The 24,340-nt window shown below is 50.1% G+C and overlaps 1 protein-coding gene across 2 annotated transcripts in view; it reads right to left on the bottom strand.

The window, feature by feature from the left end:
• The window catches only part of SEC14L5 (SEC14 like lipid binding 5), a 44,350-nt gene extending 22,186 nt beyond the window's left edge, over positions 1 to 22,164 (bottom strand). The window contains exons 1-2 of one of the 2 annotated variants that reach the window (XM_082313870.1): positions 22,087 to 22,164; positions 15,236 to 15,311 (exon numbers count right to left, since the gene is read on the bottom strand). In XM_082313870.1, coding sequence (XP_082169996.1) covers positions 15,236 to 15,298 — 63 coding nt within the window. In that variant the 5' untranslated portion in view covers positions 15,299 to 15,311; positions 22,087 to 22,164. Of the gene's footprint in view, positions 1 to 15,235; positions 15,312 to 20,727; positions 20,851 to 22,086 lie in introns of those variants that run through there. The other variant, XM_082313869.1, reaches the window with a different exon arrangement.
• Positions 22,165 to 24,340: the final 2,176 nt, after the last annotated feature.

Genomic DNA, 24,340 nt, shown 5'->3' on the forward strand with positions numbered 1-24,340 from the left:
AAGAAGGCTGCCCCAGTTAATCCCATGACTTTGGAAACCAGCAGCTAATGCTAGACAACACCTTGAGTGTCAGAAGACCACGTGAGAATGGTACTAGGATTGTCCATAGGCTAGAGCAAATCACAAGTCCACCTAAATACCCCTAAAATCCCCGACCTGCATTCCTGCAAGGAGTGCCAGGCCCTCCTCGCCCTCAGCACCCCACCCTCGCTGCCTGAGCTCGGGCACGCTCTCCACCGCCTCGGCACACAGCTCCAGCCCAGCGGGTAACACCGCACGTTCCAGGGCTCCGTGTTCAATGAGCAAGGACTAACCGTAGGAAGCAAAGCTGAGCCAACACTATGTCTCTAGGTCAGGATTAGGGCTGGCCAAGGATTTCTTGCCCCAAGTACTCATGATTTCCCACATGTTTAAGAGGTGCAAAGCAGCTCTGCCATGAACATTTGAGGGAGTTTGCAGAGAAACAAGAGCTGTTGTAGTAGGACAGCGAACGATCGAAGCACAGATACCCTCCAAAGGCCTTGCTTCAACAGCTTCACCAGGAGCGCTGAGCTGTAAGCACCTCCTCGCCACCGAAAGACCGTAATGGCCAACCTGAAGCCCCCAGACCACCACCGAACCCAGGCACCTCTGGCTCTCATTTGAAGATCAAGCCACTGGATCTCAACACACAGCTGGGTTTTTTGTCCTCCTCTAACTATGCACTTGACCCAGCTGGAGACAGGCTTCCTAATGAACTGTCATTACATCTAGCAAAACCAAGACCAGGACAACTACTAACAGGGTGCAGTCACTATTTCGGACAGCTAAACATCATCTGGAGAATGAAGAAAGGTCAGGGCAGAGAGGCACACGTCTATGCGCAGCCCTGGTGATATAACTACGATAACTGCCCAAACCCATCACCTAAATAGCAGAACGTTTCCATATTTGAGAAAATATCAATGTGCAAAAGGGATTCTAAGTCCTTTGCTAATCTTCTTTGCACAACAACTCTAAAAATACAGCAGCTGAAGATGCCGGAGATCATATGAAGGACAGCTGAAGCGCCACGCTGCAGTCACAATAAAGTTTTACTGTTAACATGCCTGATCTTTCAGCACTGAAGAGACTGAGCTATCAGGAGAGCGACCCATCTTCTGCACCCAGCATCAAACCCAGTCTCGATACACAGCAGTACCGTTTTGCTCCAACAGAGAAACTGAGGGCAATCAAAGACAGAGAAATATTTTAAATTTTTTTTCCAAGCCGTTGCCAGAGCTCGTTGTTATTTTCTCCTCCTCTACGATTCCGCAGAGTGCAAGGGGAACGACAGAACGCCCCAGTCAAATGAAAGGCACGGAGTACTCAATATTAGCTTGTTTTAATACTTTGGCTGCTAATCCGCCTGCGTTTTTCTTTCATCTCCCTGCTGCAGTAACTCTGCGCTGTCTAGTATACACGAGCTACCATCGGTCTCTCCCTTCTCTGCCTCCCTGCCCAGAAGGAATAGCAGCAGCATTGTGCCATTACTTTTCTCTTAAGCGCATACCTGCAATATTGCTTTAAGACAACCACCTTGATGACCGAGTCTTGAACAGGATCAAATTATATATATCTTATATATAAAAAATATAAAAATAAATATATATGTATATGTAAAACTAATATATATATATTCAAATATTTTATATATATAAAATATTATTATTATATTATTTATATTATATTATATATATAAAACGAATGGCTTCACAAAGCCATATATTCATATATATTCATATATATTCATATATATTCATATATATATTCAAATATTTTATATATATATAAATATTATTATTATAAATATTATTTATATTATATTTTTATATATATATATATATATAAAACGAATGGCTTCATAAAGCCACTCCCTCCCTTCTTCTGAACCCCACCAGGATTAACATGCAGAGGCAGAACCAGCCAACACTTTGCGCACCTCCTGCAAATCCTCCAGCCCCAGCAAGCCAACGCGTCACGCCGAATCCCGGCTCGGGCTGCTTTTCTAGCGTAATCAGTCTCTCGTACTGACTTCACACCAGATCGGACTGAATAAAATCCCCAAGCAGTTGCACAGCAGCAGGAGCTGCCCAGGCAAGCCAGAGGACCGCGTACACCTGATTTACCAAGCCAACTATCTCAACAACACAGTTGACATTAGTTATTTTCTTAAAGATTCAGATTAACGTGCTCTCTTTGTACCTAAACCAACCATTTCCCAAGAGCTGGTGGTTCAGGCCCACCACTGTCCTTCCCTAAATCAAGCTGGTTTTTCCCAGATTTCTTGCAAAAGAATTGTTGCCAAAACCAGTGCAATGATGTTTTTTTGTAGAGGACTGTATCCTTAATGTGACCAACATACAGATGTCATTTAAATCTTTGCAGTTATCTCCCTCAGACTGAAATTACACATTAAATTTCTCAAACGAGCTGGGTGAGGACAGAGGGATTTGGGATCTGTTTGAACTCTCCGAGATATTCTGCTTGGAAATATAACCAATTGGTTTTGGGGGCATCTAAAGTGTAAGGAAAAAAATCATTTAGATACAGATGACAGCCTGTTGGAATTTAAAAATTCAAAAAAAAGTAGAAAAGAAATGAAAAAAATGTACAAGTGAAATAATTTCTAGCTAAAATGTAAAACATGCAGGGAAGTCATAACAGATAGCGAAGGTTTCAGCAGCGTCAGGTTTTCCTTTCAGCCTGAAGGGAAGACGAGGGAAACGTGTGCGAGGCCGCAGCGCGCGTTCGCGAAGGCGCCGGCGGCGCGGCCTGCCCCGCCGTCCCAAGCGGCCACGGGGGCTGCCCCGGCGCGGGGGGCTCGCCAGCCTTACCGCGTAAACCCAGGCCAGCGGCAGCACAGACGGGGCTCCTTCAAACTGCTTACACAGTGACCTCGGCACGCCGGAGCCCTTAGTGCCACGGGAGCTGACAAACGATTAATCACACCGAGCAATGATTGATCAACAGTGATATGGCTGACTACGAAATCAGTACAGAGTGCTTTGACCAAGGTTTTGCCCTGCAATCTCCTGGGAGATGCATCTGAGTGGTTTTACCTATGCTGGCGAAACAGGTTATGGGACCAACACTGTGATAGTTGAAAATACCTCGTGAAAAGAGAGTCTTTGAGGACAATGCAAGGAAGCCACACTTAAGTGTCCTAAATTGTTGGTCAAATACACAATAACCAGTACAAAGAAATGCATCTGTGAGAAGAGATTGCCCTGAGGGTCAGACAGATGCCAAGCAAGAACAAGTTATACAAGAATACAAGCGTCAAAACCAAAAAATGACATTCTAAAGCCTCACAACCACAGAGAAAAGGGAAAATTACCCTCCTCTACAAGCCCTCTAGTTCACCTGCTTAACCCCTTCCCCTCCCGAGCACAGAGGTCCTCCCCGAGCCCTTTGCCTTCCTGGTACCAAGGCGGTACACGCACTGCCAGCGCAAGCGTGTTCCTGCTCCCCATCCAGTTTAATCTCCTGTAGGCTGACGGTAGCTGTGTCGCTGCCGTTTCCCACCCGACCCGGAGAACACGGCCGGAGGGCAGGAGCTTTTATAACAGCTACTCCTGTTTCTCCTCGGCAGGTTTCAACATCCTTTTCTAGCAAGCGACCTTGAAACCAATTACACAACGGAGGCTTTCGGAATCCGAAACAACAGGGACGTCCAAGCGCTGAATTGCTGCATGAAACAAAACGCCTCAAAACCAAACTCTCCTCCACACGTCGAGGCTCCTGGCAGTTTCTTCCAGCCCAGTGGCTGCTGGGTCCTGAGTGGTTCCAATGTGCTCCAACAAGAGGCAGCTTTTGGTAGACGATCTAGTTTTATACCTTAATATCCTAGAGGGAATGCGATCCTCTCAGTCTTGGGGCTGCAAACAGACTCCCAGGGCAGCAGCTCTGACTTTCTCCCCGCACCTGAGAGAGGCGATTCTTCAAAGCTTCTCACTAATACACAGCAAATGGGCAAACTGGTTTGGATTCTCCCTACCAGCATGCAGATCCTTCAGCAAAGTAAACACACAGAGCTCGCGTGCTAAATGCTGCCGTCCATGAAATCAGGCAGAAACGTACCGCGCTATTTTGGAACAGCGGTTGGCAGGAAAACATTCATCTTCCACTTAACAAGTGATGCTCTGAAGTGGCTGCACGGCCATCGTGTCCTTAGGGTGCGTTGGTTGGCTTTTTTTTTAAACTGGGAGGGCTTCCTTAGCGACAGCATCACGGACATCTGCTGTTTCGGATTCCAGCGAGAGCACAGGAATGGAAAAACTATGGACTAACTCCTGTATGATGCCAAGATGAACTTGAGAGGGATCTTCAAGAGCGCTAAAGTTCAGCTATTGGTGAAAATTATATTGTGTAGAACACATGGAGGAACTAAACTGTTATTCATCTGATGTGGACAGAAACTGTTATAGCTGATATCATATGAATATGTTACAAGGATAACACTTCATCCTTGTGCTAAGAGCTAAAACACTACAAACTTTCATGATCAAAGACAGAGTTTAAATCTGTACTAATGAGACTCCTCAGGGTCATGTTACAGCCATGTGCAGTTTGCCAGGAGAAGGGAAGAAAACGTACATCCGTGTTCAGATGAACGGGAAATGAGGAGGAGATACGGTATCAAGTTTTGAGCTAAAGATATCCAGATCATCATCTCTTTGAAAAGAGATGATGAGAAGCAAGGTAAGACCGAGAAGCAAGATCAGACCCCTCATCACTTTTCAGTAGGAAGCAGATGCATTTGGATAGCTTTTGAGCAGCTCTAATGATACATAAACATCCCTCTCCAGATTCAGGCGGCTTCAGATTGTGGCCTTCTAGGAAAAAGTCACCATTTCACCTTGCAGTCCCTCCTGCTCCTTAGGCTAACTGCTGAAGGGAAGCGCAGGGCCTGCATACGTAGTCACCAGGCGCAATAGTCCATATGCTTTGTAATCACTAGAACAGATACCTGCTTCTCGCTGGCCACGGCAGTGCGAAATAAAATTCACGCGGAACAACTGGGAGCAGGGAGGGACCAAACGGGTATCTGGGGTGCAGAAATGCACTGAAGTCAGGGAAAGGGAACTTCATTTTAAGGAGGTGCAGAGCATCTGCAGAGTAGAAGAAAAAGTCTTTGGGGCCTGAGAAAAAAACAACAAAAACAAAAAAACACTTTTTCTGGAAAGATGAAAAAGATTTGCCAGTGAGAAGTCCACTGGACCACAGTACCCAGGCTGCAAACATTGACCCAGTGTTATCTCTCCCTGGACCACAGCCAATAATTTGCCTCATTTCTTCAGATTTTGGTGAAAGAAACAATTCAGGGAGCAGCAGCTGCCTATTACAATACAGGCACAACTGAGCGACACAGCAAACCTACTAAAACCAGGACATGCACTGCAGCTGCACAAAGCGAACTCGGGAAACTACCAAGGTGCCTCACCTCCTGTCCGAGAAGAAACAGTACCTCATTCAAGCTGTTCTGCTACAGCCTTCTCCTCTGCTTACTGGAGAGAAGAAACTTGGTGGTGGAGCAGTTCAACTGGGTGAGGGTCAGCAAGGCTCAGGGCCGGGTCCTGCACTTGGGGCACACCAACCCCAGGCACCGCTGCAGGCGTGGGGAGGAGCGGCTGGGAGCTGCCCGGCGGGAAAGGGCCTGGGGGTGCTGGTCGACAGCCGCTGGACACGAGCCAGCAGGGTGCCCAGGTGGCCAAGAGGGCCAGTGGCATCCTGGCTTGTGTCAGGAACGGTGTGGCCAGCAGGAGCAGGGAGGTGATGGTGCCCCTGTGCTGGGCACTGGTGAGGCCGCCCCTCGAATGCTGTGCTCAGCGCTGGGCCCCGCACCCCAAGGCGGCCATGGAGGGGCTGGAGCGTGGCCAGAGCAGGGCAGCGAGGCTGGGGCAGGGGCTGGAGCACAAGGCTGGGGAGGAGCGGCTGGGGGAGCTGGGGGGGCTCAGCCTGGAGAAGAGGAGGCTGAGGGGAGCCCTCCTCGCTCTCTGCAACGGCCTGAAAGGAGGCTGGAGCCAGGGGGGTTGGTCTCTGCTCCCCAGGAACAAGCGATGGGACGAGAGGGAACGGCCTCAAGCTGCGCCAGGGCAGGTTTGGGTTGGGTATGGGGAAAAACTTCTTCCCCCAAAGGGCTGTCAGGGCCTGGCCCAGGCTGCCCAGGGCAGGGGCTGAGTCCCCATCCCTGGGGGGATTTAAAAGCCGGGGAGATGTGGTGCTGAGGGACATGGGTTAGTGGTGGGCTTGGCAGTGCTGGGTTAACGGTTGGACTCGATGATCTTAAGGGTCTTTTCCAACCTTGACGATTCTGTGATTCAAGTCACAAACAGCACAACGCATCGGCCTTTACAGCCGGCTACGGAAGCGAGGCCTTATCCAGGAACCATTGCTAGCTGGTTGGGCACGTTTGCCATAGCCCATTGTGGAAAGAGATGGATACACCGAAATAGGGAGGCAAGGAAGCAGACATCTCGGGTGATTAACACCCTAAAAAGAGCAAAACACAGCAATCAAGTGTCACATCACCCACTTACTGCTCAGTGAATCTCCCCAAAATCAAAAAGTGCTGGCTTACGAAGTCATGCCTAGTTGGAAGGACAGAAGCTGCTGTGAGAATTTATACAAATTGGCCATAATTCAGGGTGAAACTTGGGCAGGTCACTGTGCCTAGCAGTTTAAGAAAATCCACGCTGGCTGAGATGTAACAATTGATGATGGTTCTAAATTTTCTCACCTCTTTTTGTCCCTGCTCAAGAGCTTATTGTTTCTCTTCTGCACCTACACATTCAGCAGAAGAGAGAAGGGCCTTTTAGTCACTACCGGAATACAAGATAATGGCGATACCTCCAGCTATGTCGTGTCTCCTTGTGCTACGCTGCGGTGCCATTGAACTATAGCTTACTTTAGAGCTCGTCCATGCCAGCACTAGACTGTACTGATCCAGTTAAGCTTGAGACACCACTCATCCTTCAAGGAAATAATCCTCCATGTTGCAGCTGGAGAAGGTGATTAAAGAAAACAGGGACTATCCTGCACAGACTCTTTGAATTACTCGGTCTTCTCTCCAATCTACGCGTGGTGCCAGCAGCATCCGCTCCTAAGCCATTCTTGTCAAGGCAATGGAGCCTTAGCAGTGGCAATGCAAAGCTATCCAAGAAGAGACTTGTATGATCCCTACAAGACAGGCTAAGCAGGGCAGATGTTGCCAGCAGTTCTCCAGGACTCTGAACGAACAAGCAGCTCTTCCATCCGCTGCCAGCAGCTGTGGTAAACAGCACTCACCAAACACCTCCTGCTCCCTTGAGGAGAAAAAACTCGACTCACATCATAATCTCAAGAGAAATGTCAGCTCTCTGCTCAGCCTGGCTATTGCTCACTCTCAACCTGCTTAATACCAGGAGGAGGTGGCGGCAGGGCACAGGGACTGAACACATGAAGGCAGCTGTGAAGAATCATCCCAGTGACACAGAGATCATTACTTTCAGACTTTTGTTGCCAAATGCTTCTCAGCAGTAAGATGATGGGATATTTATAGCGTATCTTGACAGCACGGTTTCAAACCCTCAAGTCACACTGAAGCATCATGTCTTGAGTCAACGCTAGATCCTCTGTAAGTGCATTAAATGTTAACCCAGTAGCTTCTGACGATCACAACAAATTTACCTTCAAAACATGGCAAAAAAGAAGGCACAAGGGAAGCTGCCTTCTTTAAAATACCTGGCACAGACCATGGCTGCAGACACACCATCCACATCCAAAGCTGATTTGTCTGCACTCAAGAGGCCAGTTCCATAGACCTAAAAACCCTGCCAGAGGGAGCAGATTCTGCTTTGTAGGGGACTATCCATTTCTTAGCTACTGCTCAGATTATTATCGGGACATGTCATGTTATCCGTGACATGGATTGAACACCGAAGAATAACTATTTTAAAGCGTTTCCCCCCTCGCACATTGATTCTCTCTCAATCTCTAGGGTACTGTCAACCAGAAACACCATTTCAGACTGCATCTGAAAACTGTGTCGTTATCTATGTCACAGCAGCTCCAAAGGAGCTTTCGAGCACCGGGCATACAGGCTACACGCTGCAAAGCTCTTCCGCACGGCATCTGCAGCTATGCAAAGACACAGCGGGTAGCAGGCCACTGCAGGAACCTCTTTGCTGGCATTCCTGCAGATGCTGCGCTCAGAGCTCCACTCCAACCTCTTTGGCTACTCCGCACCGCCCTCTGATCAGCTGCACCATCACCGCTGCTTCAGAGGGACGCCAGCTGCCAGAAACCGCCCCGCGCTCCCTGCGGCAAGTGCTGTTCTTGTTCCAGAGTCCATGCTTGGAAGCAGAGGTTATGAAGCAGCATCAAATATTTTAGTTAAGATTCTACTTCTCTTTATTTAAAACCAGCCTGTGACGATACTAGAATAACGACGACAACTTGGAGCCCCAGATGGGGATATTCCAGGCTGTAATTACAATTAAGTATATAGGAACCCCCAAAACGATAGTCTGCGGTGCAGCACCTGCGCTGTAGGCACTGTAGGATACCGCTCTGTAGTTGCCCTAGACAGCCAAGCTGCACATCTTACGCAGCAAGACGGCAGCAGCCTTTCCGAGACCTGGATGGGCTGTGAACGCACGCACTGAACTTGTCACTCTAAACAAACCCACAGAACTAACGTGATCCTCGCTAGACATCAGTCTGTTTGTACGTTATACCGCTTTCACACACCATTTTATCTCTTACCACAGGCACCTCATTTCATCTGTTACCAATGTGTACTGCAAGCTGTTTGGGCCACACTGCGGTGCCTACCCAGCAAAAGAGGGCTCAGAGGTTCTGTTGCAAAAGCATCACCGCATCAGTCAGTGAAATATTGAATCCTTTGAGACACCACAGCATTAGAGAGGAGAGCATGCACGATATATCAGGATTTATGCAGTCTCTTTATATACTCAATGTGCTAAATGCAACAGCAAGAAGTCATTAAATAAAACTACTTGGAGATCTAACATCTTTAACACAATGCGTGTTGATGCTGAAAAGGCACGAATAAAAATAATTTTGAAAAGGTGTATGGAAAGCAATTCTAGCTGTCAGGACCTGAACTTCAGTATTCAGAATTTCTTCTCCTGCAGCTAAACCAGACAGCTAAAATAGCAAGGAGCTGCTTTCAATTAGACTGCGCATACGAGCCTCCCAACACCGCTGGCACAAAAGAACGTTGGGACGGTTGTGAAATAAGCAATGCGTTTTGCTTTTAGTCGTACTGGGTGTTTGACTCCCGCAGGTACCTGTGGGCTTGATCCTCAACTGCTGCAAACGAGCAAAACTTCAGTGGCTGCGAAGCAGCTTCGCCAGCGTGCAAAGAGCCGGCGTAGTCACGGCTGATCTGCCGGTGGATTATTCAGGGGCAAGAGTGAGGAGCCTTGCCAAATCCAGCGACCATCACCAAGACTGCTTCGGCAGGGTCAGGCATGCGAGAAAGACGTCTCACACAGGGACCGGGATGTTGGCTTTTGATGGGCTACGACCCTGTGTTAGAGGATGAGAGAGTAAAGACGATGGAGAAGGAATACTTTCTGCTGCTTACTCCAACTGAAGGGATTTCTGACTCTAAACAAACCTGCAACATTTGCAGCCTGAACTAAACTTGCCACCCAGCTTGTTCGCACCCCCGATGCTCAACCCATACTGAGAAGAAGCAGAAGTATACACCATTAATTTCCTACTTTGTCTCACCTGAAAAATAAAGAACTCTAGATCAACTAAATGCAAAGAACACTGAATTGCCACTAAAACTAGAAAAGAGAGTCACAGAGCTGCTTGGCAGTACAGGTGACAGGCCAGGACCTCAGATGAGCCAGCTTTCACTTGCAGACATGGGCAGGGAAATCACGAGCTGCCACCTAAGAGGTCTATTAGAGAGTCTGAGCGACGCTCGAGGTAAGAAATGCCAGTATACCACACATGCACCCAAAGAACAACCGCCCCCCATCCCAAACTAACGCTGCACATAGCAGAAGCACGCTAGACTGAAGAGTACCGCTCAACCAGCGCGGGGAGAAACAGGCGCCGCTGCTGTCCACGCGTGCGTTTTCAAGAGATCGGGCTCTCAGCTGCTCTTATGTGTGTCAACACGCGCCGTGGGCAGCACCAAGAAACGAGGTCAAGCAGAAGGCAGCACTGACTCACATCGTGCACGTGCGGGTCTCGAGAGCAGGTTGGTCTCAAGCGCGGAGTACGACTGGTACGCACAACGAGAGCTGATGCTACTGCAAACTTCCGAACACCTGATCTTTGTTCTGTCATTTAAAAAATGTGTCATGGTTTTGAAAAAAGTCATAAACCACTCAAAGGCTGCAAACCTAAAGCTGATATCCTGTATGCAGTAAGCTTAAATGTCAAGTCACATATATATATTTTCACATATGCATATAGCTTTTTAGCGTTTTACTAAACCCAGCCTTTAACCTACTAGTGTTGTGTTTTGCAGAGCTTTTGTTTCAGAGAAAAGAATCTCAGACAGTATCACAGAATCACAGAATCGTCAAGGTTGGAAAAGACCCTTAAGATCATCGAGTCCAACCGTTAACCCAGCACTGCCAAGCCCACCACTAACCCATGTCCCTCAGCACCACGTTTCCCCGGCTTTTAAATCCCCCCAGGGATGGGGACTCAGCCCCTGCCCCGGGCAGCCTGGGCCAGGCCCTGGCAGCCCTTTGGGGGAAGAAGTTTTCCCCAATACCCAACCCAACCCTGCCCTGGCGCAGCTTGAGGCCGTTCCCTCTCGTCCCATCGCTTGTTCCTGGGGAGCAGAGACCGACCCCCCCGGCTCCAGCCCCCTTTCAGGCCGTTGCAGAGAGCGATGAGGGCTCCCCTCAGCCTCCTCTTCTCCAGGCTGAGCCCCCCCAGCTCCCCCAGCCGCTCCTCCCCAGCCTTGTGCTCCAGCCCCTGCCCCAGCCTCGCTGCCCTGCTCTGGCCACGCTCCAGCCCCTCCATGGCCGCCTTGGGGTGCGGGGCCCAGCGCTGAGCACAGCACTCGAGGTGAGTAAAGTGATAAAGGTTTGATCTGGCTCAAGGTGCAAAACCTGCAAGCACAACATTCCCCTTTTCAGGATCTGCAGCCTTTACCATTCCCTTGGCACCAGGCTGTGCAAAAAGACCCCTCGCTTGCAGCAGAAACCATAAATTGCTATTAGGAGCAGTAAGAGCTGAACATGAAGTCTGCTGTAAACATGGCAAGAGGACCAAAGAATTGACATAAGTGCCATCATGAAGCTTCTCATTTCCACCACTATGGCAGCAACTCAAACTGTACATCAAGGACGGAAGACCACGCGAGAGTCCCCGGGCGGGTATTTCAGTTCTGGAGCATTAGGAAACATCCTAAGCAAAATGAGCGTATACTATATGCAAAAAATGGTAGACGTCAGATCCAAGTGTGAAGGGTTGAATGCACTACTAAAATTAACGGGAACAAAACTCCCCACTACTTTCAAAGCTAAAACTACCTCATCTAGCCTAATAATTCACGGGCAACAAATAGTATTAAAAACGCCGTCTGTCTTAGCTCTGTTTCCTGTACAATGATGCATTTTGGCCTTGCTCACCCAAATCACATTCTCCTCTCCACATGTCAGAGAGGGCTCACAACAATTTACATCATCCAGAGCGAGTTATCACTCACGAGCCGCGTGGCAGAAACACCTCTCCTTCCAGATTTTTCCCTCTTTCTAACAACTTAGTAAAAAACTTTTAGCTTGAAAACTACAGGTACTACACAAAGAAAACAAGAAGTTTACACTTGGGGATTTTCTTAGCTGCAAAATAAAATGACGAAACACGTGCAATCTCAGACCTGCTGCTCTAATGGAAGAGAAGACGAGATCAGGCCCAGAGAGGCACGGACAACTCGTTTGAGGGAACAGCTCCATTTAAAAGGAGAAACAAAACAAAAAGAGAGAGAGAAAACGGAAAGGAAAAACACGACAAGATAGCAAAGCAGAGCAAACGCCAAGGTTCTTTTCAAGTATAAAAGGGATAAAGATGTCAGGCACGGGTTATAATTTGAAGAGCGTAACATCTGTGATCCTTTAATGCGAGTGCAGATTAGGAACAAAGCAGGTGAAAATGAGCACTGGGAATTTGGACAGGCGTGGAAAGATTGTCCTTTGTTTAAATCTTTTTAGACAGGAGGACTCTTCTAGCAAGAAAAAAATTGAAAACTCCTGAATGACCAGCAGAGACTTGGTAAGCTGATTACTTTTTACCTCCTCGGAGGCACAGGACTGGCGAAGAAAGCAAGAAGGGGAACGTGGTCCTCCTTCCAAGGACGTGGAAGGTACGTCAAATCTCCTGCCTGCAAATGCCAGAACGCAAGCTGCAGAAGTATTAGTAAGCAGCAGACTGTAAATCCATAGACAATTATCCAGAGACGCAGAATAACAAAGGTATTAACAGTAAAAGCACTGGCTCATCTGTCAAGCAGATCCGCGTGCTGTCTAGAGGATGAGCTGCACACACATGCACCCTGAACAAGTCCAAGGAAGATAAATTCTGTTCCTGATGGTAGGGCTCAACAGAAGGCATGGGGGACACCCTGTGTTTGAACAAGGCCAGGAAGCAATGAATCATTTGCCTCATTTGGCTACGACAATCCTATTTCTCAGACCCTCATATCTGAATGAAGCATACGCACTGTTTTCTATAGTGGGATCCAAACATCCGAGGTTCTGAGGGAAAAATACTTTTCCTAACAAACGCTGCTTACCTCAGGACATAGCCTGAGCAGGCCACAAGAAGTACGGCCCTCCCCGTTACGCAGATGAGGAATGAAGCACAAGTGTATCAGGCTGAAGGTGCATAGAGACCCATAAAATAAGGAGGTGTCTTGAGGTCACCCACACGGCCTCTGCTTCCCTACCACTAACCACAGTACGAGACCTCGGCGCTCCAAAGGCTCACACAAAGCATTTGAGGGGAAAAGATGAAAGCAGCTGAGTATCAGGTTCCCAGCGCCGAGGAAGCTGCTGTCAGATTTATGCTGAAGCAGATTAACAGCAATGCCACGTGCTGAGGAGCAAAACAGCTTCACCGTACACCCACTCTCCCTGCAAAACTTCCAGCAACTGACAGCGAGCACCTGACAGCTCTGCGAAATCCGCACTGCCTCCACACTAATGGAAGACTCCATCTGAACACATCAAACGCGATAACAAAGCCTGCACCCAGCTCAGCCTGCGTGGACCGCCGCTAGATTGAAACGCTACTTTATAATGCCAGCCCTCATAATAAAGCAGATCCTGCTGCGGACACGTGATTTTCACAGGACATTAGAGTGGGATGAAGGGGTCTATATTCAGCTGCCTACTCCACTACACAGTCCTTTGGGCGACCCTGGACAAGTGACTTGGTCTTCATAAGAAAAAGGACTAATAACTTTGCTAAGGTAATGGGAACTTGAGTTTGCCGAACACCTGAAGGATGACACTTACAATCCCAGCCCTGAAATCCCAGGGAATTTTAAGTTCTGTCATGTTGAAAAACTGAAAGCAAATAAAACTAAACCACTTGAAAAATAAACCCATCAAACCCTGGCCTTTAGGCAGTCTGCTAACAAGCTTACAAAGGATTTGCCTAGAGGCAGCCCTTCTATATTAGCAGCCAATCTATTGACGGGCATCTGGTGTTAGGTTTATCCTGCTAATATAGACAACAGGAATGGGGAGAGGTATGCATAGAGCAAAGGCTACCAGTATCTTCCTGACGAGTACTGGTGTCTGATTCTAATACAGGATGCACTGAGAGAGCAAAGAACGCGGCCAGAGAAGCTTCGCTAGCACAAACATCGGCCCCAGGCTGGCTGGGGCACTTAACAGCTAAGCCAGCGGCGTGCTGTTAAACAGCCACAGCAAATTTGGGTAAGACTGGAAAGAGAAAAAGAGGGAGGGTGGGAAGTGGCGGAGGGGAGCCCAACCGTCAAAAAGAAAGTGTTTATTTTGATCATTAGAGAGCATCAGAGTGAATGGCACCTGCTGAGGAACTGCTCCTACCTTTGGGGTCCTTTATTCCCATTTAGGGCCGAAGAATCTCTACCCCAGTTCTAACGACAGGAACAGAAGACTGGAGATCGTTTTGGATAAAACAAATCTTACGGCACTTATTTCCCAGGAATCCAGAAAAGGTAAGCGGCATGCAGTGTACTACGTCAGGCTCTCCCTTCCATTCACGGGAATGATTTCAGCTACCTGAAATGGCTATAGCTTTCCATCTCCATTCCTGATCCCTAACAGACAAAAAAACCTGGTGTCCTTGTTCAGCAGGGAAGGGAGAAAATGAAGAAAGCAGTAGACTAAAAGTGGCAAATACTAAGTCTCGGGGATCCCTACAGTAGACCGAAATCCGCAACGGATTACAAAACAAAGCCTTGCAAGAGTCTATAAGCAAGCATCTCGGATAAATGCCCAAATGCTCAGTGCTGCCCTTGAAATGCAAACAGCAAACCTTTCAGGATATTTGAGTCGCACCTTGAAGAGCGGTGACAACGTCCAGAATATCACAAATGTCTTTAAACTCTACGGAAGGAAGCTGCCACAGCCACGCTAGCTTTCTGCGTCACCAGCAAACGACCTTCAAGCACAGCCCTCAAGCCCCTGGGGGAAATCACAAAATTTGGAGAGAGATCTCCAAACATTTCAAGCACAGGGTAAACAGGGAAGAACAATACGGAAGAATTTTTCCAGACTTCTGGCTTTTAGCCAAATCAAAAAGCTGGGTATGCTTTAGCATCAAGTTTTAGACACATACATCCTACAATACTGACTGGGATCAGATCTAGGGAGATTCTAAACTGAATGGCATTTGGTGATAAGGCAAAGGCGGTGTCTGGCCACAAACTGACCCTGCCTACCTGAACGTCACCATTTTTTCCTTCCTTGTGAAAGGAATTACAGAAGGTTGGGGTTTGTTGGGGTTTTTTCCCCTCTAATGACTAAACTGCCTCTCTTAAAAATACTGAGATGCTGATTCTTATTTTTCACGGAAAACTGAAGAAAGGACAAAAAGATAACGAGAGCTAAACCTCTGTTCCCGCAATGTACCCGTAAGGTTGCCACAAAGGCACGCTAGCCAAAACCGCGGTCCCCCACCTCCCACTGGCCTGAGGTTGCAGCCCTTAGCAGCTGGAGAAGTAAAAGTGCTGAGTATTACTCACTGCCATGACGAGCTCAAAAGGATATTTGTAGACTCGAACTGGGGACTGGTATTTCTGCACCATTTTTACTACACACCTGTAACAGAAAGAAATTGGAAAATTTTAGATCCCTTACACCAACCACCACAATACATTCTAGCGGTTTTCACAAACAGAGCTTACTAGAAGCCGTAACTCTTTCTCACAAATAGAGAGGAGACATATTAGGTAGAATATCTCGCCCAGCATCGCTTAGGAAGCCAGTGGCAGAGGCAGAACAAAAGGCAGGTCTCTGCAGTCCCGGTCCAGTGCTGTGTCCAGCACGCAATAGCGTCCTTTGCTGCTTCCCCACACTGCTGCAGCAAATTCAACTTCGAGCTCCAACAAAAGTCACGATAATTAAAGCACAAAACAGAGATGCAAAGCCAGAATCAATTGTACTCTGAAGAAGGAGCCTGCCTTTGGAGCCTTGCAAAGCTTAAATGGCGATTCTTCCCCCATCCCCCTTTTCTGCATCACATTTGTTATTTACGCAAAATCCCCCTTGTCGAAAGCTTCCACAGCTTCCCATATCTTGGTGTTTTAAATGCTTTTGTGCACAAAGTAGCATTCAGCTGTTTTAACCCACTAAAAGAAAGGAAAAGGAAACAGCAGGCTTAAAGAACAGGCCTGACACTAAGCTAGCAATCACATCCCACTGACTGGATGCCCACTGCTTCCAGCTGAACTAAGGAAAGAACTGCAGGCAATGGAAACAATTCCGTTCTCAGCGTTTCATTTCTCCCAGCCACCTCTCACTGTTCTCATCAGGATTCCTCCCTCAGACTCTCTCGCTGGGGTTTTAACCCTCAAATACGCATCAGTAACCAGCATCTCAAGGAAGCACATAAACCATTAAAAAAAGGTTATTAGGCTGCCTTCTGCAATTCCTTTAGGTTCCTTTCTATCGCTCCCATTAATGCCACCTACAAACATCAGACGCACAAAAGACCGGACGGCTGGTTTGAGACACTGGGCTGATCCCACCCCACTCAAATTCCGCTGCTGAGCAGACACAGCCCTCGGCAACATGACGCAGCGAGGCACAGAACTCAACAGTCAGAGCATTAAGACAACTTATCCCTGACATTTTAAGCCCAAAAATGAAGGTGAAGTGGGAATTAAAAGGCAAACGGCAATAGATTCTCCCTCAGAAAGACTGCTGCAAAATACCACTACACAGTAAAATCTAAGCAAGGGAAAGGGGAAAACGACTCTAAAAAGTTTTGAGTACCTGAGAACTGGGAGGGTTTGTAGAAGGGTCTCGCAATCAGACAGTTACTCTGCAGAGTAACCCAAGAAGCAACGTTGAGGACTTGCTGGGTCTCCAGGAGCCTTACTGGTACTAAAACCCAGCCCACGCAGAACCAGTCAACGCAGAGAGAATGCATCAGCAGAGCATCCAACTCCAACTGAAGCGAGCGGAGCAGGGGCAAGCGAACAGCCGGGAAGCCCGGGCTGCTATCACGTATCGGATACCCGAGCCAAGAGGCACGGGGCACCTTGTAACGCAACGCTGTAATATGCTTATGTAAGCGCGACACCTAGGCCGCGCGGGAACCTTCCGAGTAAGCGCAAATATAGCAAGAGAAGCCTCGTCAAACGTATTTAGCTGTGATCTTGTTCCCCCTTCCGACCTCGCCTGCTAAACCCGGAATTCCTGCACCTCTGTAGGAGGGGGTCGGGGACCTCCGCGGGAGGGAGTCTCAGGACAGACCAGTCTAGAATCGCCCACGGCCCAGCAACGGAACAACGGGATGGCACGAGCTGTGGTTCAACAGCCTTAACCACGCTGCTCGGACAGATCTCTAGCAGCTGCAATACCTGATTGCCCCAGGCTTACTGCCCCATAGCTGTCGAGTTGGGGGAAGCTTGAGAAAAAGAGGCTGTGACTGTTATACCCACGGGAAGCTGTGGAAGAAAGCCGATAACTCACACCTGCCTTAGAAACCTTTCCTACCTTGGGGAAAGGAGAGCGGCAGACCTTCTACGCCCTCTCCTCAAAACCGAGCTGCGAGACAGTCATTCTGCTTCTCAAAGCAAGACAGACTCCAGCTATAACTCCTGGGGGGGAAAAAAAGTCAGAAAAGGCAGTGAAAGGTAGCTACTCAGTGCGCACAGATACAGATGGATGACGAGTACCGATAGCGGTGCAATATTTTCAGGTGTTAGCACTGGGCGTCTGGGCCATATTAGCTGAAGATGTGCATCCTCATAGGGCTTTAGAACAGACGTGTTTAAAACAGACGTGTTTTTAAAGTCATCTCATGTATTCCACTCAAACTACAAACAGATATGTTCAACCACCTTGTAAAGAAAACCAGAACGAAGCTACACAACTACAGAATACGTCTGCTCCTTCAACATCCATCGCACCACTTCAGCCTCTACAGTGGCCCAGGCTACCTGCTCTACTTCGTATTTACGTCTGGCTAAGAGCACATATTAGGGAACGCAGCTCAGCTGCACAGCGGTGACTCACTAAACTGCAGCTTGGTCCCTTAGAAACCCCGATCCCCAGCTAGAGGCAGACCTGTAGCCACTCCTTGGGTAACACCGGGGAAGAGCATGAGTTCAGCTGGCCAAGCCCAGTGCAGTCTGTAAAAAATCAGCGAGGCTGGAGCCATCAATGCATTGAAGCAACACACCTAGCTAATAATCGCTTTAACCATCCCAATTCGATACTAAAAGCGTTTCAATTATCGCACACCTCAACACAGAAAACAGCGGCAGCTACCACGTTTCACAAAGCATCCCGTGACACGCTGACAGCAGCGCCGACAGCACGGAGACTCAACAGCCTGCGGCTCCCTGCAGAGGCCAGCTGGCCCGCGGACCCCGTTCCGCTACAACCCATGCAGCAATTCACAGATGAACCAAACCCTAGAAGGCAGAGAGTTCATTATAAGCTTCAGATACACCAGCTGGCACTGTACCGGGGGAAGGAGGGCATGGAAGGGGACATGAAAGGGAAGGATATGAACCCCTGATGAACATTTCCCTACTTTGGTAGCATTTCAGAGAAATGGCAAATTCTTAACAAGAAGTGGCGTAGCACGCAAAGCTACCGCTACGTATTAGCCGAGCTTGAAGACCGTGAGGGCTCCCATGAGGAACACACATCACTACACACACAGCAAGGGGAAGAGAGGCAGTGATAGATTTCAGTTTTATTTAGAATCATCCACTATGCACCTGAGGGATTTTCCATATGCTTAACTTTTATTCTCCTATTTGCAGCAGAGGCTTCCTTGACAGAATACAGCCAGATGGTTGGAAATCAAAAATTGAGTTTATATATTAAATACACACAAAGCCCTGAACCAAAGCCCCCAACCCCTGCTTCTCATCCAGGCCAGTACAAACTCATTCAGCTCTTTCCACATTAGAGCTGCCTCTTGGACGGCGGAACTCGGCAGCAAGTGACTTTATTAACTTCTCCCACCTGTGGTGGCTTCTTTTCAGCTGGAAGAGAACAACCGAGCAATTTTTTGTTGTTGTTCTGTTTTTGACAAAGAACTGCTGAAAATAGCAGAATTCCAGACTTCCTCAAATACTGTTACAACATGTGAAAGCCAGCTCGGCACCCAGCTAAGTCGATATTTCCAGTTAGAAAACGGGGGACTCTGCGGGGCTGGAGTCTTTTCTCCCCGCTTCTGGAGGAAGGCGGAGAGGAAGGTGTGTGACATTTCCTCTGCCTGAAACGCCTGACACTTAGGGAGACGTTGACACAGCAGCCGATGCTTTACACACATAATAACAAGATGGTACCAAGCTGTAGGATATTTATGACAGCTCTTTCACATAAGAACTCGAGAGCAAGTCTTTCGCAGCTTGATATAAGGAAGGCTCAAAGCAGAACGGTGCCAGCATAAGCTTTTACTGTCTTTTAGAAGCAGACATCTTCTCAGGCAGGACTTCATCCTACCCCCGAGAAACACCTATGGTGCAGGGGTGAAGCAGCGCGGAGGGCTGCAAGCCAGCACGCTGCTGCGGAGCCTGGCCACGGCTGCACACCTTGCAGAGCTGCCTGGAGTCCTGCTGCGGATTATAAATCAAAGACGAGCAACACAAACATTCAAACAACAACATTCACACAGTCTTTACAGCACAAAAAGGAACAGTCTCTTTGGCCGAGAGGGGAAGAAGAAAAAGGAACAGCATACAGCATTCTGCTCTCAAAGCCTTGTAAAGCGAGCAGTTTCTTCCATGTATGTACCAAAATCAGCTTCACGCCTAATACTTCCACACCTTCACCTCACAAGTTAATTTTCTCACCAAAGAACGACCGCTGACCTCTTACACACAGCCACATACTAAATCCCCGGTATTTGCCACCCTGCAGCAGTAGATAAGCTTTCTTAAAGGAAAGCTCCTCATCCCTCACCCTGCTGCTCCACGGGAAGTCACACTGTGCCATTTTATCCATCAACACTCCAGTCAGTCGTTCAATACTCAAGTCCAATTTAAGAACAGAGCCATGCTTTAGCTTAACGTGTAAAACAAGAGCGGGTCCGGTCACCAGGTCCCTTGACAGTGTAACAAAGCACCAGCACAAAACCGTTTCAGCTTGCCCCGAGTAAAGTTCGCAGCCACCTTTTCTCCGAGCACAGGTATGCTGTCCGTCTGCTGCACGCTTGTTAGCCCAATTAGACAAGCAGTGCCATCAGCACAACCCCCTTCTCGCTGTCCGCAAGCCGATTTTCCTACTTGGAGGAGTTAAGCCAAGTGACCCAAGAACAGCACATGCTTGGTTTAACCCTGCCCTAAAGCCAGTGGGGTTTTATAGAGAAGCTGACCCAAATACATCAATACCTTTAGCAGCAACTTACCAGGGTCAGCCTTCGAGTTTACAGATACCTCAGGGACAGGGGTTTTTGGGTTTTGTTTTTTAAATTAAAGACAGCACCGCTCCTAGGAGCGGCGCGGGCGGCAGGGGTGACGCCGGCAGCAAGGGGAGCCCGCTCGCCGCGGGGCGAAGGGCTGGACGCGCTGCTCTTCGCCGTCTTGTCCAACCCAAGCCATTCTGCGATCGGCTCCTCCACGCTGCGGGCGAGCCCGCTCCGGAGCGGGCCACCGCCAGCCTTTGGCGAGAGGAGATCCAGCGTTTGCCCAACTTCTTCTAAGCAGGACAGAAATCAGCAAACTTTAAAACCGGTTGGGTTTTTTTTTTTTTGCAGTAAAGCTGCCGCGATGCTCAGGCAGCCTGCCGCTCGGCTTCCCACCCGCTCCCCCGCTAAGCCCCGCAGGTTTATGACTAAAACGTCCCTCTCAGACCCCGCTCGCTGCACGGACAACGGCCCCCGGCGCCCCCGCGCACCGGTGCCGCCTCCCCCGGCTCCGCACGACGGGCGCGGGCAGGCAGCGAGGCACGGATAACGGCCGCCCCTCAGCCCCCCCCCCCTCCCCGAGGACCCCCGCAGGAGGGGGAGCCCAGCGCGGCCGCCTCCCTCCCGCCCTCCCCGCCTCCTCACCGCGGGCACGGCGGAGCCCGGCCGGGCCCATACCGAGCGCGGCGGCCCCGCTGCCGGCCCCGTTAGCGCTGCGCCGCGCCGCCAGGCTCCACGCGCCGCTTCAACCGCCGCGCGCGCCGGCCCCGCCCCGCCGCCGGCCCCGCCCCGCCCCGCGCGGCGCCGCAAAGCGCTGTCCATTGTGCTGCGGGGGAGGGGGGGGGCGGGACCGGGGTGGCCCCGCCCCCGCGCACGTGCGCCGCCCGCCGCCATGTCGCCGCGCAGCGCTGAGGCGCGGCCGCGGTAAAGCGGGACCGGTCCCCGGGCAGGAGCACGGGGTGGCTCGTAATCGGTGGAAGGCTTTCGCTTGCGGCTGTTATCTGCCTTGAAAGAGGGGGTGTGCGTGGAGATGAGCGCGTTCCTGGCCTGCGGGCCGGGCTTCCCGGGCTGGCACCTGCCCTTGAGGAGGAGGAGTCACAGAAGCACCGAATCGTTTAGGTTGGACAAGACCCTTAAGATCATCGAGTCCAACCGTTAACCCAGCACTGCCAAGCCCACCACTAACCCATGTCCCTCAGCACCACATCTCCCCGGCTTTTAAATCCCCCCAGGGATGGGGACTCAGCCCCTGCCCTGGGCAGCCTGGGCCAGGCCCTGACAGCCCTTTGGGGGAAGAAGTTTTTCCCAATACCCAACCCAACCCTGCCCTGGCGCAGCTTGAGGCCGTTCCCTCTCGTCCCATCGCTTGTTCCTGGGGAGCAGAGACCGACCCCCCCGGCTCCAGCCTCCTTTCAGGCCGTTGCAGAGAGCGAGGAGGGCTCCCCTCAGCCTCCTCTTCTCCAGGCTGAGCCCCCCCAGCTCCCCCAGCCGCTCCTCCCCAGCCTTGTGCTCCAGCCCCTGCCCCAGCCTCGCTGCCCTGCTCTGGCCACACTCCAGCCCCTCCATGGCCGCCTTGGGGTGCGGGGCCCAGCGCTGAGCACAGCATTCGAGGGGCGGCCTCACCAGTGCCCAGCGCAGGGGCACCATCACCTCCCTGCTCCTGCTGGCCACACCATTCCTGACACAAGCCAGGATGCCACTGGCCCTCTTGGCCACCTGGGCAGGAACCCGCTCAGGGTCTGGGCTGGAGGAGGCAGAGCCAAACAAGACCCCACCCCGCTCATCACAGGGCAGATCAGGGCTTCATGAACTGAGATGCCTCCTCACTTTAGCCCTTGAACTCTATCATTGCACTGTACGGAGGTTTGATTTATTACAGGACTTATTACAAAGTTACAAACTCAGACTTTGGGCAAACATTATCATATCTGAATTCTCCCGACAGGGTAAAAGGCGATCATCCAGCTAAGTGGCGCTGAGGAGGATGCTGGGGTGCGTTCTCACCTCTCAGCCTTTTTTTCTCCCGCCGCCTCTGAAAATCTGTACGCTGTTTCATGAACCTTGGGGAGACTGCACTTGCCCGTGCTTCGGAGCGCGTGGTGAGAGCGGACCCGGTTCGTCACACCGTGAGGCTGTAGCGGATAGTTGTCACCGTCTGGTGAGGGTCCTTGAGGACGTGGCTCTACGGGAGGAAAAGACGCCGACGCTGCAGCCCCTGTGGGGTGGAAGAGAGCTGCTGAGCGGGCGCGCGGTCCCGGGGCAGGAGCAGCATGTGGCACCAAGAAGTGGTGGAGGAGAAGGGGATGTGGGAGACCGGCCCGGGAGCCTTTTGCATCTTCAAAGCCTCCTTTCAAGATCTCCCTAGGGCCCAGCTGCCACTTTGCATGATGTTATTGAAAAACATCGCAATCGCATTTACTGCTGCTTTTTCTTTTCCTGTCTCCTTATCACTTCTGGCTGTAGTAAGCGTCCCCTTATCTGGGCAGGCATTTCAGGAAGCTGCGGCCCTATTTCTGATCAGCAATATTTCCTGAAATGTTCGGCTATCTCAGACCGAGGAGACCAGCCTGACACGGCTCTGTAAACATCGAACCCACAGAGCCGTCAAACGTCAAAGCCCTCAAGGCTGCAGCCTGCAGAGTCAGAGCAGGCAGCTTTTCCTAGAGGCCTCCGCAGAACAGCCAGGCATCGAAAGCCACAAAGTTACCCAAGGCCTGCAACATCTACGTTCACTTTATAAATAAATGCTGTCTTTTCCCATTCAGAATGCAACTTTTTTTTTACAGAGAAATGGTATTTCTCTCCCGTTCCTCGCTCACTGTTAAATTTCCTCAGAGAAAACAGAAATAAAAATAAAATACTGTTTCCACCCTCTTGCTACAAAACTTACAGCAGCCCATTACTACTCCGTGACCTAATAGCAGCAGTTTTCCTTTTTTTCTAGGCATAAAAGCTGCTCAAGATTTTGGCAAGTAACATCCCATCCTTTCCTCTGCTGGGCAGCCCTAGCTATAATTCCCGTTTTCCAACGTATATTTTCTCCTGCTGCCAAGAGGTCGCCTGGGCATTTTCCAGCATCGGTAGGCTACCTTTTCCCCTGACACAGAGCCAACTCTCTCCTGGCGTTCCCAAGGGCCACGAGGTCTTTTGCTGTCCTTCCACCTACAAGAACTGGGTGCTTGCCTCCGGGGCTGGCATTCAGCCCTCAGTATGTCTCGTGGGAGCTGCTCAGAAAGAAGTTCTCACCCCGTAGTAGCCCAGCCCAGGAACTCCTGCGAGGCTCCGCAGCTAGAAAGGAGAACGTCTGCCAGGAAGGACGTCTGGTCTGCAGATACCATTCAGCCTCCGCTTCCCCATTACCAAGGGCTTTTCACTGCAAACTCTCTCTTCCTCTCAACTTTCACGCCTCATCTGTGGGTGGCAATTTGAAAAACTCAACAGAAATTCAAGTGAGCCGGTGCATCGCGTGCAGAAAAAAACTTGTAGGGATTGTTCACGGGATTGTTATTCCTGTTTACCTTATCACCAAAAGAGCTGATCTCTGAAGGAGCTGCAGAAGATGTCTGTGGCAATGCTGTAGCTGGAGGTGTTGGAGCACTTGGAGGTGCTGGGGTAGACTCAACCCTACGCAGGAGAAAGATCACGGTGTCGCGGAACGGCAGCATCACGCAGCCAGCCCAGCCCTTTCTGCATCGTCACACTGAGGTGCTTTCCAGCCCTCTTTCACACGTGTTCAACAACTCTTAGAAAATCAGCATTGTTTAAACATTAAAGAGTCTCTTTAAAAATTCAGCAGCAAAGTTCCCCGGGTTTTTAGAGCCATATTTAAAGCGGCGTAGAAGTGTATTTCCACTCTCTAGAACTGGGCTTCGGTCCAGCCCGTGTCACTGGGTGGAGCTGGGAGACCGTGGAGGCTCTGCAGCCTCCGGCGCTGGGACCAGACATGCCAGGCCACTCCACAGCAGTGGCCAGGGCTAGCTCTCACCTCTGCTACCTCTACGTCTCTGTAGAGAAACCTTTCAGCACTTAGCCTAGCTCTGTTTCACAAAAGCTAAGCAAAAGTTGGGTCTGTTGCTTTGAGAGCCAGCAAAAGTTAAAGTATTGAGGCTTTTTTAACGGAAAACAGAGATCAGCAGCACATCATGCCTCAGCATTCGCCGGATCCTTTTGTGCCCGAAGGTTGCGCCCCGTGCCCTATGGGTCCCCGGGGCTTTGCCTTCCCCGTGGCACTCAGAGAAGCTGACGCCATCGCTCCCAT

Source organism: Platalea leucorodia (assembly GCF_965183815.1).
Source record: "Platalea leucorodia genome assembly, chromosome: 5".
Lineage (NCBI taxonomy): Eukaryota > Metazoa > Chordata > Aves > Pelecaniformes > Threskiornithidae > Platalea > Platalea leucorodia.